This window comes from Porites lutea, chromosome 4 (assembly GCF_958299795.1).
Source record: "Porites lutea chromosome 4, jaPorLute2.1, whole genome shotgun sequence".
Taxonomy (NCBI): domain Eukaryota; kingdom Metazoa; phylum Cnidaria; class Anthozoa; order Scleractinia; family Poritidae; genus Porites; species Porites lutea.
The window spans coordinates 6985091-7000780 of record NC_133204.1 but is presented as its reverse complement, the minus strand read 5'-3'; the positions used below and the strand labels follow the sequence as shown (position 1 = coordinate 7000780).

Below are 15690 nucleotides of genomic sequence, written 5' to 3'. Positions count from 1 at the left end.
ATCTCGAAACAACTCGTACTAATTTGGCTCTCACTTCGTCAAATAGCCAAATAAAACCGAAAACCTACTGACTTAGCGTGCCTTATCTTGTCCCAAAAATGTCAACTTTGATACATTGCTGAGCGTCGCGAATTCTTTACTTCGCGCTCCCCGAAGTAATAAACATACCTAGTTTTCTTTTGTTGTTGCCCAAATAGGCACCAGATCCTTTTGGTCTGGTCTTGTTGCTTGTATTTGCATGTTGAAAAATTCCATATCACCTGGTACAAGGTCGATGTTACATGCCCTCCATAGTACTAAAAGCAGCAATAGTAAAAATGCGATTACGCTGTCAGTCATCTTTAGGCTGCGTGCAAACGGACGCAACAACTCCCAACATTGTTGCGACAACATGTTCGGAGTTGTTGCTCCGTGTTGGCAGTGGTGTGCAAACGGATGCAACAACTCCCAACAATGTTGGGACCCACAGTGCATCGTGGGAAGGATACAACCATGCGTAATGAGCACGCGTGGCCCCAACAATGTTGGAAGAGCTGTGCAAGCGGATCCAACATTGTTGCGCTACGCTTCGGCGATCACGGAAGAAAAGAAATGTTGGGAGTTGTTGGCTGAAAAGTTTGACCGGTTTCAAACTTTGCGCAACAACACTCAACAACATCCAACAACGTGCAACAGGGTGTGAAAACGAACGCAACATGTAACATCCACCAATGTTGAGAGTTGTTGGTCACCAATGTTAAGTCCGATTGCATGCAGCCTTACAAAACTTTAGCCCGTGAGCTCACAAGAAAGTTAAACAGTCTAAAAGGTTAACATTTTTGGCTATAATGCTCACTGTTATCCAAACTAGCAGACGTCTTTACACTAACCACAAATGACCTACACTTCTGAACACCTCTAGTAACCCACTGCAAAGCTTTTTAACTCCCTGTAACTCCAAGTTCCCCTGCTCCCGTTGTTCCCCTTGTCACCCCTGTTACCCTTGACCCCCTTGTTCCCCTGTTCCCCTACTTCCCCTTGTTCCCCCTTGTTCCCCTTTGTAAACCCTTGTTCCCCTTTTGTTATCGCTTGTTCCCCCTGGTTCCCCCTTGTTCCCTTTTATTACCCCTTGTTCCCTTTTGTTACCTCTGGTTCCCTTTGGTACCCCTTGTTCCCCCCTGTTGCCCTTGTTCCCCTTGTTCCCCTTGTTCCTTTGTTACCCCTTGTTACCCCTTGTTACGCTCTGTTATCGTATGATAACTTGGTATGGTGTGGTAACTTTATTTATACAGGTTATTTCCATCAGGTACATTTACATTCAAATATATAGGACAACTAGCTACCTAACTAATCTAGAATCTAAGACAAAAACTAAAATAATAAACATGAAAAGAAAACACCTGCTTTTCAAGGAGGCCGTGTGTAAAAACAGCATATCGCTAATTAAATTATTTGTCAATCGAAATTTATGTCTCCTAATTTTCCCTTAATTAAATTAGGGGATGTCAATTGCCGCACCTCCAGAGTCAAGCTGTTCCATAACACATTTCCGCTGTAAGAAAGATGTCTTTTATAAAAGTCAGTACGGGACTGACGAATAGCGAGCTTGTGTTCATTCTCTCTAAGGTTATAACTAGTTAAATCGCAGCGACGAACAAAACGCGAAGTCAGATATTCTGGAGCTGTGTTATTTCCAATGCTATATTATCCTTGTTACCCTTGTTACCCCTTGTTACCCTTGTTACCCCTTATTACCCTTGTTACCCTTTTTACCCATGCTACCCCTTGTTTACCCTTGTTACCCCTTGTTACCCCTTGTTACCCTTGTTACCCCTTGTTACCCTTGTTACCCCTTGTTACCCTTGTTACCCCTTGTTACCCTTGTTACCCCTTGTTACCCCTTGGTACCCTTGTTACCCCTTGATACCCTTGTTACCCTTGTTACCCCTCTTTACCCCTTGTTACCCATTTTACACCTTGTTACCCTTTGTTACCTCTTGTTACCCTTGTTACCCCTTGTTACCCTTGTTACCCCTTGTTACCCCTTGTTACCCCTTGTTACCCCTTGTTACCCTTTGTTACCCTTTCTTACCCTTGTTACCCCTTGTTACCCCTTGTTACCCTTTGTTACCCCTTGTTACCCTTGTTACCCTTTCTTACCCTTGTTACCCCTTGTTACCCCTTGTTACCCTTTGTTACCTCATGTTACCCCTTGTTACACTTGTTACCCCTTGTTACCCTTGTTACCCCTTGTTACCCTTTGTTACCTCATGTTACCCCTTGTTACACTTGTTACCCCTTGTTACCCCTTGTTACCCTTGTTACCCCTTGTTACCCTTTGTTACCTCATGTTACCCCTTGTTACACTTGTTACCCCTTGTTACCCTTGTTACCCTTGTTACCCCTTGTTACCCTTGTTACCCTTGTTACCCCTTGTTACCCTTGTTACCCCTTGTTACCCCTTGTTACCATTGTTACCCTTGTTACTTCTTGATACCCTTGTTACCCTTGTTACCCCTCTTTACCCCTTGTTACCCATGTTACTCTTGTTACCCCTTGTTACACTTGTTACCCTTTGTTACCCCTTGTTACCCCTTGTTACCCCTTGTTACCCTTGTTACCCCTTGTTACCCTTGCTACCCCTTGTTACCCCTTGTTACCATTGTTACCCTTGTTACCCCTTGATACCCTTGTTACCCTTGTTACCCCTCTTTACCCCTTGTTACCCATGTTACTCTTGTTACCCCTTGTTACACTTGTTACCCTTTGTTACCCCTTGTTACCCCTTGTTACCCCTGTTACCCCTTGTTACCCTTTGTTACCCCTTGTTACCCCTTGTTACCCTTTGTTACCCCTTGTTACCCCTTGTTACCCTTGTTACCCCTTGTTACCCGTTGTTACCCCTTGTTACCCCTTGTTACCCTTGTTACCCCTTATTACCACTTGTTACCCTTGTTACCCCTTGTTACCCTTGTTACCCCTTGTTACCCTTTGTTACCCCTTGTTACCCCTTGTTACCCCTTGTTACCCTTGTTACCCCTTATTACCACTTGTTACCCCTTTGTTACCCCTTGTTACCCTTGTTATGTTTTCTTACCTCTTGTTACCCTTGTTACCCTTGTTACCCCTTGTTACGTTTGTTACCCTTGTTACCCCTTGTTACCCCTTGTTACCCCTGTTACCCCTTGTTACCCTTTTTACTCCTTGTTACCCTTGTTACCCCTTGTTACCCTTAGTTACCCTTGTTACCCCTTGTTACCTCTTGTTACCCTTTGTTACCCCTTGTTACCCTTGTTACCCCTTGTTACCCTTGTTACCCTTTCTTACCCTCGTTACCCCTTGTTACCCCTTGTTACCCTTTGTTACCTCTTGTTACCCCTTGTTACACTTGTTACCCCTTGTGAGGTTACTGGCGGTGAATAACAAGTCTGACAAAACAAACAGTGAAAAAAGAATTCTCTATATTTCTCAGTCACACCAGGCTTCAAAAACACCATAGCAATCTTATGTACTGATTAAAGATATGTAAGGCATGGGCAAGGAGTCAATTACGTTGAGCATGGTACGAGTTGGAATGTTTCGAGGATAATTATTTACTATCAGCACGTAGGGATGTCGGATTAACTCAAGCAAGTTTAATATCAAAGAAACATAGCCTTTACAGAGCTTTAAAACACAGCATCCGCCAACACAAACTTGAGTTGAACTTACGTGAAACTACACAGCTTCTGCCAATAATAACAAACTCTCACTTGAACTTCAGATATCTTACGGCTTCCGCCAACTTGTAAACACAGAACTTGAAAATCGACCTTCGTCACACTTGACTAAACACAGCAGTCCAGCTCGTTGGAAAAAACTTAGTTGGTCAAAAGAACTCGCTTGGAACTCGTATACCGTTTAACATAAGGTTCTAGAAAATACTAAACAGGCGACTAGTGGTGGCGCAATCGGCTAATCCTTCAACTTAGAGTCTGCTTTGATCTGACGGGTCGCACAGGTGAGTCAGTTCAAACCCCGGGAAAGCCAAAATAATAATTCTTTCTTCCTCGAAAAGGTTAAAGAATAAATCAAAGAAATCGAAGTGATTTCGAGATATCTCGAACTAATTCGGCTCTCACTTCGTCAAATAGCCGAATAAAACCAAAAACCTACAGGCTTTGCTTGCCCAATCTTGTCAAAAAACTCAACTTTGATACATTCCTGAGCGCCGCGAATCCTTGACTTCGCGCTCCGCCGAAGTAATCGGAGGCATACTCGACTTGTGTCTGTGTTGTGTGTTTTTATACTGTCTGTTCGCTTCTGTTTGCTTTGGGGGCCACTTGAAAGAGCCATTTGCACTTACAATAAGAAGTTTTGTTTAAGTAGTATAGAAATTATGAGCGATTTTATAGTGTTTCGGTAAATGTACTCCCCTGAATGACGGCTTTCTGAAGTTTAGAGATGTTTTTAAAATTTTAAGATGCTTATGTCCTCGTTTATTTCTTAAGTGTTTTGTTTGGTGTATTTTTGACTTAGCTTGACTTGAATAACATGACCCACTGAACTGATACAAACACTTTCTATAGCCCCTTAACTGTCCTTATTAACAGTGTTTAACTGTATTGTTTTAGGGCTGCTAATGGATGCTAGGGGAGTAAAAGGGATAACTATAGCAATTGTGGTAGCTGTTCTTGTCATGCCATTCATATATCACAAGCATCTGAAGTGCAACATGTCTGCTATCGTCAATCAGGTGGTAAGTTGTTCAAGTTCGTTTAAAGACTCTATGAGTTGAAGAAACAGTTCACCGCCAGAAACATTTCTCGACCGCTAAATATTGGGCTAATTTTCTAAGCAACTGCAGCTAACTGCGGAAAATGTAGCAAAACGGTGTTCATTTCTCACTCAGCGATGCGCGCGCCAGGTAAATTTTGACAGATTTTTAAACCCTACTCCCTGACGCCAGGATAAAAGAATCGTTTTCCTAAGCATTTCTTATACCTTGACGTTATGCAGTCGTGTCCTCTTCAGTCTTCCTTAATTAAAAACGTTAAAATGTTTCCATAATAGATAGTCTGATCCTTTTTCTGTTTCAGTGTTCTGAATACAAGGCAGGAATTGTTTCTGGGTCACTGTGTTCTGATCTTTGTGAACAAAACAGCATTCATCTTGGAAAGTGTTTGTCCACAGTGACCGACAAGAAGATTTATGACGGTGACTGGAAAGGAATGCAGGTGATCGTAAAAGTTAACATGAGCTGGTTTGAAGAATTCGAAAAACGCAAAAACATAACGGATAACCACGCAGTCGCGTCCTTTGAGAAGGAACTTCAGTCCAGAGTGAGTACTCTGTTTGGTGATTGCCCTCGATGCGGTGAACTAGCGTTGCTATTAGCAACACTTGGCGACGGTAACAGCGATGGAGTGGTCATTGGTTCCGAGGCCAGGACATTCATATCTTTACTGCAATTCATAGAGCCTACAATGTTAATGATTCTAAATGACAGCAAGCACACAGTGGATTTTTATGGGTACTGTGGTGGATTATATGCGCTCGAAAAAGTACCTAAAGTTGTCTCCAAAGAGTTTGGAGCCCACTGGGAACCTGTGGACATTTCATTTCTTTCTTATGGAGACCCGTTTCAAGAAATGCTTAATGAATTTTTAGGAGGAGTTCGAAACGCTGTGATCTTTGCTATGCAGTATTGTTGCGCAGTTTTGAACGACGCGCTTAATTTAACAAGGTACCACATATTTACAACGTTGTTTCAGATGCTCTCTCCCAGTAAACGTGAAAAGTTCGAACTGGCGTATTCAATGTTGGACGCGACACTGGAAATTTCCAACAATCCGTACGGTTTGGTAAGGCAGTGCGACGGACACTTAGGAAACTTTGGAATTACCAACAACGCATCGGTGAAAATAATTGATCTTGACCTAACCTATCCCCATGTTTTCCTAAGGACGCTTTTAGAGCAAAAAAAATGTGTATCGGACGAGGAATGCTGGGCGGGTAACTCGGAGGGTTGCTTTTCTTTGTGTAATACAAGCTCAGGCTTCTGCACACCGACAACTGTGGTCCAAGGTGTACACATTATCTGCGAGGTTCTTTTCCCTATCATCTTTCGAGGTCCCAATATCCTAGAACCACAGGGTCATAACACCACCTTCCTGACAAAAGCTATCAGTAAACTTGGCCTATTTTGTAGTAAGCTGCCAGTGGTGAACTCCATTGAAGATTTAAGGCGTGAAATTCTTGCTGTTAAAAGAAGACTAAAAACTATTGAAATCAGGTCATCAAAGAAGTGTTAGATGGGAGCACAGAAAAACTGCGCAAAATAATAATAATAATAATAATAATAATAATAATAATAATAATAATAATAATAATAATAATAATAATAATAATAGATATCAGTGATACTTTATCAGATCGCGACATGTATAACTCGCAGATTTTACGAAAACAATTACAGCCCTAATTTGTGAATTATTGAGAGATTTTCTTCGAAATAAAAAAAAAGTACTTTATTTGAGTGCAATGTTTTTAGCACGAAAGCACTTATTGCATCGGACTCCATTTTACGTCTCCTTGTGGAGACGGGACCCTCATTTTACGTAGTCATCTGATCCACGCCGAAGGTCTAGCCTCTGGACAGTACTCGCAGACAATTGAGCTAACCAGTCAGATCGAAGCAGCCAACGCCAATCCCCAGAAAGTACGTGCTTCTGATTGCTAGTGGCCGATATCTTCTTATCCAGTCGTAAAACGACGCAATCGCGAATATCTGTCGACACAGCCACGTCGCGACACCCAACCCACGGTCGACGAAGACAATCATGGCCAAGACGTTTAAAATGTTAAGTCCAGTTTGGTATATTCGCTCAATGAAAGATAGCGGAATTATCCTCGAAGAGGCAATCCGAAGTTCTGAAAGGATAGGGATGGCAAACTTAACGGGAAAAAGACAAAACAGCAAAGAATCAAACAAAGTTATGCTCTCATTTTATTACGAATGTTAGTCACAGGAATTTGTCTATAACATTTTGGAGTATGCTACAGACAATGTGCAACGCGCTAGGCGTATTGAGACAACAGCACAATTAAAAACACCGAAGATTCTACGTACGATGATCTCATTATACCCTAGCTGCCAGAGACTTTTCCAGCGCGGTTTCCGGTGTTTTCAAGTCTTTATAGTGACCCGCGCGAAAACGTGGCTTCCGCCTACGGCCCAAGATGTGTCAGCCTTCGGCTAACACCGAACATTCCCGCCGCACGCGAGAAAGACCTCTGGTACCCAGGGTAATCTCACTATTGCTCCGAAAAAGATGTTTAGTACGAAAGTGGATAAATAAACGTAAATAAGTTATCATTTGTACGGCACGAACTAAATTCCGCAAGATAAGGACTATAATAAATCACCAGATAAAATTACCAACATTCAGAGTGGAGGTCTGCATAGAAACCAGACTTCACCTCATGAAAGGGAATCCACGACAGTCTTGGATTCTTAATTCTACTCCGGTAATTCCGGATTACCCGCCATGGATTCCGGATTTATGTCGGTGAAACTTGGATTCTGGATTCCAGTTGTTAGTGGGATCCAGATTCCTTGAGCTGTATTCCATATTCCAAAGCCCAGGATTCTGGATTCCACGAGACGAATTTCCCGGATTCCGGATTACAAGAGCAAAATTTTTCCGGACTCCGGAATCCCTTACATGAGGCGATACAACTATAAAGAAACAGGCATTACAAGGGATACTGATATCGACAACGTAGAACCTAAGTTAGGTGTTTTTACTTGAAACCCTCTCAGGCATTTCACTCTAGACAAATAATAATTATAATAATAAAAATGGAAAAGCTGTCCAGAAGTTGCCAAGCCGCCATCTTACACGACGTACCTTGAATAAATTTCAGTCATGGAACTGAACGACATTCCAGTTGCGGTAAAACAGGAAAAGAATCCAATCACCGAAAATTATAAAGCTGCGCTTCTTTTTGCCTTTGAATCCGAATCTAAGGAAACGTCGAAGCTCCGAATCTGAGGTATCGAATTTGGATTCAATTCACTGAATTCCTGCCGACTTAAGCGTGAGAAAACAGCCAACACATTTGGCGACGCCACCACTGGTTGAAGTTTGAAGAACGACTGCAGAACTTCCATACTGATGACGTGTCACTAATCAGAACTGGGTAGTGCTTCTGATTGGTAGAAACAAATTTCCCTCGCGGCAAGACCAATCAGAACTGGGTAGTGACGCGTCACCAGTATGGAATTTCAGCGCTCGTTTCTCAGACGTCTTTGGCGGGGAATCCAGTGGTGACGTCGCAACCTCGTTCCCAGGTTGGTGGCGTCGCTGTTCGACATGTATATTCAAAGGATTCTGATTCGATTTTTGGATGACATGTTCCGCCGGTCTGGGTCACTTTGTCAAGTCGCCTAACTGGCTCAGTTGTCATTTAATCACGACGTTGATTTTAGTTGCGTTTAAACTTAGATGCCAAGGTCTCGACAAAGCAATTGCCGAGCCCCGAACAATGGAACGAATCGTTTTTAAGGTTCTAGTATCCGGATTCAGATTCTTCCAACGAAATGCAGCATTAAATTTCCCCATTCAAATCATGTAACTTGGCAACCTCCATGGAGTTGTTTTTACTTTTGGATATCATATTTTTGACAAGTTGACAAGGGCAAACATGGCTTCTTCTTTAAATCAATTAAATGATTCACACGCGACTTCATAACACATTACCAACCCCTGCAGTGTTTGTTTGGACAAATCCTTTACTTGCTTTAATAAAGTACACACGCTAAACCCTTAAACAACTACTTTTGTATGTAAAGCCCAAGAGTGAATTCTGAGAAAAAAAGTCCACGTTGCGAGGAAAAAGCGAGGAAAGCTTGGGTCGAGGATTGGTTAACAGCATTAACAGAAAGGCTGCTCTACTAAGCAATACGAGGGCTTTTGTTTCAACTGCTGGTGCTCGCACGTTGCTTTATTCGTCAGCACCCAGTTGCTTCAGCAGGGCTCTTCGTCTGCTTTCCAGTTCACTTTCGCTTTCACTCGAAGTAGTGTCCCATCCGGTCTGGAAGAAAAACAGCAAATCAACCATGAGTCCCCTCTTCTTCAACGGCCCTTTTGCAGCAAACCGTCAAATGGTACAAGATAGCCAGCAAATGAAGCTGTGGGAACCTTTCTTTCCTACCCCGTCGCACTGTTTGCTTAGCAGCGTGGCTAATTTTTTACCATGTCACGGTTTGTTGCCAAAGACCTATTCACCTAGCAAGAAAGAAGAACTTCTTTTTAGTGTCCGTGCGAGAAAGTTTCACCCGGGCGCAATGACCAGCGTTTCACGTGCGCACGCTTGAATGTGATTCTGAGTATGCGTAATTTTAGCTTGGCATCTATTCCTTTATCCTGAAATAATCTTCCAAATTTCTATTTAAAAACGGAGGATAACATAACCAGGACCGTACAAAATTATCGCTCACTAAATGGCATTTGAGTTGCAATGTCCACACACTCAAAACTATGATGCTAACCGTCACCAAGATAAGTTTATGATTTCGGTTCAGAATTTGCGTCAAGGCAGGATGATAAATAACATTCAGAGGACTAATGTTAAATATGTACACGAGAGCATACATAAAATGCCCCTTTGTCGCACGCGACTTCAAGGCAACAGATCTCGTGGTAAGAACCAATCACGACAAGTGCGTCCTTTGTAACAAATGGACGATTCAGCACGCACTCTTCCCCACCTCCAAAAACCAATGTTACCAACGGAAAATAAATTTCATTAGAAGTTTCTAACCCCACCACTAAAAAGCCCTCCCTTTAATCAATCTACATCTCGTCTATAATGTTTCAAAGATGACCCTGAGCACGAAACTTTAAGTTCGTACAAACACATAACCAAAATTAATTTCCAACAGAGAAATGAGGAAGCAAACTTGTCAGTGTTTTAATTCCACTAAGAACTGTTACAAATAAGGTGGAATGTAACAATAACGAGCTATTGAAAAATATACAAATTTTTCCATAAAAGGATATAATCGAGAATAGTTAGTCTCTCTGTAAATATATTTCAAACTTTTTTCTCTTTCGAAAGTTCTTTTTTTCACAATTAATTATTAACCTATATTGCATCAAAAGGCAAAATTCGAAAGGGCATTTAAAAGAGCATTTCCTCGCCCAGAAAATTATTTATAATTCTCAACAAAGTTAAACTTTTGTCCGCCTTAAAGAAACCCATAGACTACGCATAGACATCTCATGGTTCCTTCGATTATGGGAGACGATTGCACGCAGGCTAAGGCTCCGTTTATATAAAGAAAAGTTGTTCCCGGAAAGAGGGTCAACCTCCCAGCCAAGCCAACTTTGGCAGCGTTTATATGGGAAAAAAGTTGACTCCCCTGCCCGGGCCAACAGCACTCGCGCATGCTCTGATTGTCTCGCCTTAACCAAGTTGATCCGGCTGGGTGTGCCAAAGTGTTTACATGGAGAAACGTTAACCCGGCCAGGAGGATGACCCTGCCATCGATAAAAGGTGAACCGCCAGAGACAACCTTTGTTTCTCGAGTTAACAGTTCGCCAAGTTTTAAAAGGAAATGACGGGAAAGATGGCTCGCCCTGGGTAGCTTGGCTGGGTGGGGGACTCTTCTATCCGGGACAAGATCTCTCCATATAAACGGGGAAGAAGTGCATTGAGTCGCGTGTGATCGATAACCACCGTAAATCTCTACTGGTAACGTGAGAGTTTTTACAGCTTCAGCGCCCTGAAAGGACGCTGGTCAACATTCCATGGCCATGAAACTTCTCTTCCTGACACCATCTTCTTTCTCTACGGCCCGTGATGTACACGACCTGTAAAAACAAGAGCTATGGACAAGATCTTCACGGAGATCGAGTCAGCACCTTATCCTGAGATTTCTTGGACCTGTCCTTGGATTTCTCACGGTCCTTTTCCTTGCCCTTATCTCTGTCCCTATCCCTGTCTCGGTCCTTCTCTCTGTAGTCCCTTTCTTTGTCTCGATCACGCTCTTTCTCCTTCTCTACTTCTCTGCTGCGGTCAGCGTCCCTTCCTCCCCGGTCCTTGTCTCGGTCACGTCTATCGCGATCTCTGTCCTTGTCTTCCTTCTCTCTGTCAGATTCCTCAGAAGGCTGATTTTAAGAAAGAGTAAAGAACAAAAAATGAAAAAGAAAAAAAGGCGCTTAATTCGAGCGTTAATGTATTTAGCACGAAAGTACTAATTGGGACACTACTATTACGTCTCCTCACCCGAGCCACGCGAAGGTCTAACCGCTTGCAGGGCAAAGGCAATACCTTCATTTCTCAGTTATTTTAAGACCGCCCTGAGTATTGGTCCGGCCCCAAGAATCGAACCCACGACCTCCCGCTCTACCAACTGAGCTAATCTTGCCGCGGTTCAAGAAGAAGTTGAAGGGCGAAGTCACTAACAAGACGGCCACCATGTAAACATAACTTTAAAAACATTAAGTATTTTCCCGTAGAACTCAGTAAGGCCAGACTTCATATGCAAAGAATCTAGTACCAATGAGCACTTGCTGTTGTTCTTGCTCATAAGCATTAGGTTCGTCCCGTGTGAAGTTTGACGTTTGACCCTTTCCTAAGGTCTTAGGCTGCGTACAAACGGAGGCAACATTGTTGACCAATAGCTCCCAACATTGTTGGATGTTATGTGTTGCGTCCCGTTTGCACACCCTGTTGTATGTTGTTGCGCAAAGTTTGAAACCGGTCAAACTTTTCAGCCAACAACTCCCAACATTTCTTTTGTTCCGTGATCGCCGAAGCGTAGCGCAACAACGTTGGATCCTTTTGCACAGCTCTTCCAACATTGTTGGAGCCACGCACGCTCATTACACATAATTTACAAAGACTTAAGGGATGTATCCTTCCCACGATGCACTGCAGGTCCCGACATTGTTGGGAGTTGTTGCATCCGTTTGCACACCACTGCCAACATTGCCAACACGCAGCCTTATACCACTGATACATCTTGCGTTTCAGGTGAGCGAGACTGAAAGTGAAAGTCCTATATTTTCGCTAAGAGAAAATGTAGCTATAGCTAGCACTGACAATGGGAATTTCCTAAAATATATCGCTTACGAGTTTATTAATGTCAAAGAAACTATGTAAACATTATCCTAAGGAACCGTCACTCCCAAGAGCAAAAAAGAAAAAAAAAACGTTCTTTGGTGGGAAGGTTGTTACAAGAGTTGTCGACAAGACAGCTCCTTAAGAGGTTTGCTCAGAACGTGTACAGGTTTAGAAAAGGGGTAGCGACAACCGGTCGTTTCGTCTCGACCCAAAACTGGTTCGCCCATCGAGTTCTCTTTTCAACTGTTAGAGAAACTATCTACGCGCACGATTGTAGGCGAAACGAGCGGAGACCAGCAGTAACGTAAGAATTAAGAAACAACGAAGATACTTTCCTTTTACAGAGTTGCCACCACCGGCTCCTTCTTTTAAGAGATGAACACTTACCGATCGTTGCCGCTTCTTCTTCGACTTCTGAAAATACATCAATAAAACAAAAACATTTAATGATCTGATGAGCTACAAGTGTACTACCTGTAGAAAGTGCCGCTGCTTTACGCACAAACGAACATTCAAGGGGCGCAGTGACATTTAAAACAAAATCTTGTACCTTCTTGTGCTTTTTCTTTTTGGCTGAACTGCTTTCTTTTTCCGGTTCTGAAAGACGAGACAACAAAATTCAACCATTTGAATGGATTTTATGTACACTGGCCCCCTACCATGGAAACAAGCCTGGAAGTAGGGAGAGCTAGAGCTTTATTCAGTCATTTGTTAACTTATGCCTCATTAACACCAAAGCTTAAACATGATTAAAAGCTGTTAAGTTAAACGCAGTTTAAATCTTTCTTTTTAAAAGCTGCTTACTGTACTTTTTTTGATGATCTGGGGCAATTTTGTAACGTTAAAGTTCAATTGAATTGTGTAAAATCCTGTGTTCCAGTTTCCCGATACTGTTATTAATTTCTTTAAAAACCTAGTTTTATCAAACATGTTTAGTTGATGTGAATGGAGCATTACACTCGAAAAAAGAGACCTCACTCTGGTAGTTCACAGATTTGAAACCTGCTGACCTAAGATACATTTGACTTTTCAGAAACCAGAATGAGGTGAGACAGGTGAAAAGACACAGTAACAATGAAGCAGATTCAATAAGGTGTTCGACCAGTCGTGTCTTGTTTAAAATTGGTTTTATTTTTGTTATCCTGGGCCCGGTTGCCGGTTCAAACGTTGGACAGCGCTATCCACCGGAAAAAATCACTATCCAGTGGGTACGTATTAGGGAAACCAATTAAGTTATCCATGGAATAGAGGTTTGTATCCAGTGGAGAGGGTTATCCACCTTTCGAACAACTCGGCCCAGATCTACACAGAGACCCAGACACAATTTGCTGCTGTTTAAGCAAGTACTTATTGCATGCAGTATTGTTTAAGAAGCTACCATATGTCCACACCCGTCACGCTACTGACACTAGAGAGCTTAAGCAACGACAACGACGACGACGACAATGAAAACGTCACTAAAAAGGAATTTGCGTCCTTGAAAACTTAATCGCGTGTATTAGGACCCTTTCAATTTCCGCCTTCATGTCCAGGCTTGGAGTTGAATTCTTAAGGATTTTATCCCGGTTAAAAAAAGAAAAAACAAAATTCCTCATCGTATGTCCACGTCCTCCAAAACACGACGGTTTCACGTTGTAGTCGTGCAGTGGATGTCCAAGAAACGTACTAAAAGCGTGAAGCACGTGTAGTGCTGTTGTTTTACTCATAAAACCAATTGTTTTTTTTTACGTTTTCGTTGTCGTCGTCGTTGTGGTTGCTTAAGCTCCCTAGCCACTGTTTCTATTTACACTCGATTTAGAGAGCTTCTACTGATACCAACCTGATTCGGAGGCGGATGACTCTGGCGACTTGGACCGTGATCGCTTATGACGTTTCTTTTTGTGTGACGAGCTCTTCTCTTTAGCGTACTCTTCCTCAGATTGCGATGATTCCTTTAAAAAGACAACGTATCAACTCAAAAAAACGCATATAAATTTACGGGGGGTGCGGGAGTATCTTTAAGAGCTGAACTGGATTATTACTTTTAGAATGCCAAAACAGCGAGTTATGTACTAGAAACGTACACGAGAAGCCCGCGCGAAGCGTACCATAACGACTATTTTTCGCTTGTTTGTTTGTTTGTTTTATCTCGTTTTCCAGCTTTACTCGTTATAGACTTTAAAAGGCCAGAAGTCATTGCTGTCGATATGATAGAGACCTTTAAATTGGAGGGCGAGTACGACTATGAGGACCAGATTAATCTTTGAGTTTATTTTTCGCCTATTCTCCAAAAGTATATACTCCGGACAACTTCATTAGCTTCATTCAAAAGTTAGCACCGTTATTTTTATTGAACGAGCTTAAGCCCTCTCCAGATCACAAAATGATAAATCTCCTAACATTTGATAACTTGTTTCTGCCATTATGACATTCTTGCTAAAACCCATAGTAGAATGACGACGGCTATCACATTTTCCCGCAAAAATGTCGCTGGTTCACGCGCGCACACTACTTAGTATCGAAGAAATCTCATTCTCGTTGTCGTCCTTGTCTTAGAATTTAAAGGTTTCTCTAAAAATAGCGCATGTTACCCAGAAGATATCCACCGACAAAAAAGCAAACAAACAAACAAACAACAACAAAATAAAGAAATCACAAAATTACTTTCGAGACTTACTTAAGGGCGTTCTGTTCGTAACTGCAGGATTCTACAACTTACTTTACTGGGTGAGCGCGATCTTGACCGCTTCCTGTGTTTCTTTGTCTTTTTGGCTTTCTTGTGTGATTTTGAAGAGTGAATATGAGTACACGCCTAGAAAAGAATAGCCATAAAGTAAGTCAAAATCACGAGAAATCCGTATAGCATAGCTTAGACATTTTTATGAGGGCGAGTGATTTGGAAATGTGTTCGCATAATAAGCTCATTCATGCGATTACACTTTTTGACCAATGAAAAAACTGACTTTTAAGCACCTATTGTACAACAACAACAACGTAAAAAGAAAATGAGCTCTTCAACATACACGTGAAAATGTAGAAGGCCATGGAGCAATTTCGTTATTAAGACAAGATTTTAGATTATCAAAAAAAAAAAACTTTGGTATTATGAAAATATCACAAATTTCTTAAAATTTGCCATACTCCATCTACCAACCTCTAGTGAGCTGATGTGATCGTTGAAAAGTCTTATACGCTCGGCCTCAACTGTAATAGCTGTAAATGCCGCGTCTCCTTCAAGCCTTTCTCTCACCTAAAAAAAGAAAAACAAGAAGAAAAATACATGACCACTAATATTAGAGAACTTTAGATTTGAGAACAAGGACGACTACTAGTACGAGATTTAATTTAAAGTTTTTTCGCGTATTCTCGACAAATATTCAACCCGGAAAACTTCATTGTACTATTTTTCACCTGAAAAATTAGTGCGATTATTTTTATTGGAGAAGGTTTAGCCCTTTCCCGGTCGCAGCATGATTAAACTTCTAAACTTTGATACCTTGTTCCCGCCACTACGACACTCTCGCTACAACTCGTTACGTAGTAGGATGAGAACGGCTATTACGTTTTCTCGCCAAAATGACGTTGGCTCACGCGGGTACACTACTAATAGACCAAGCT

At 41.9% G+C, this 15690-nt stretch overlaps 2 protein-coding genes across 2 annotated transcripts in view; one reads left to right on the top strand and one right to left on the bottom strand.

Moving 5' to 3' along the window:
* Positions 1 to 6328, top strand: part of LOC140935384 (divergent protein kinase domain 1A-like) — a 17817-nt gene extending 11489 nt beyond the window's left edge. The window contains exons 2-3 of the mRNA XM_073384932.1: positions 4593 to 4717; positions 5058 to 6328. Coding sequence (XP_073241033.1) covers positions 4601 to 4717; positions 5058 to 6272 — 1332 coding nt within the window. The 5' untranslated portion in view covers positions 4593 to 4600 and the 3' untranslated portion in view covers positions 6273 to 6328. The remainder of the gene's footprint in view (positions 1 to 4592; positions 4718 to 5057) is intronic.
* Positions 6329 to 8750: 2422 nt separating this feature from the next.
* Positions 8751 to 15690, bottom strand: part of LOC140935524 (pre-mRNA-processing factor 40 homolog B-like) — a 28971-nt gene continuing 22031 nt past the window's right edge. The window contains exons 19-25 of the mRNA XM_073385080.1: positions 15227 to 15322; positions 14792 to 14884; positions 13913 to 14024; positions 12644 to 12690; positions 12481 to 12507; positions 10890 to 11135; positions 8751 to 9057 (exon numbers count right to left, since the gene is read on the bottom strand). Of these exons, the coding sequence (XP_073241181.1) occupies positions 8968 to 9057; positions 10890 to 11135; positions 12481 to 12507; positions 12644 to 12690; positions 13913 to 14024; positions 14792 to 14884; positions 15227 to 15322 (711 nt within the window). The 3' untranslated portion in view covers positions 8751 to 8967. The remainder of the gene's footprint in view (positions 9058 to 10889; positions 11136 to 12480; positions 12508 to 12643; positions 12691 to 13912; positions 14025 to 14791; positions 14885 to 15226; positions 15323 to 15690) is intronic.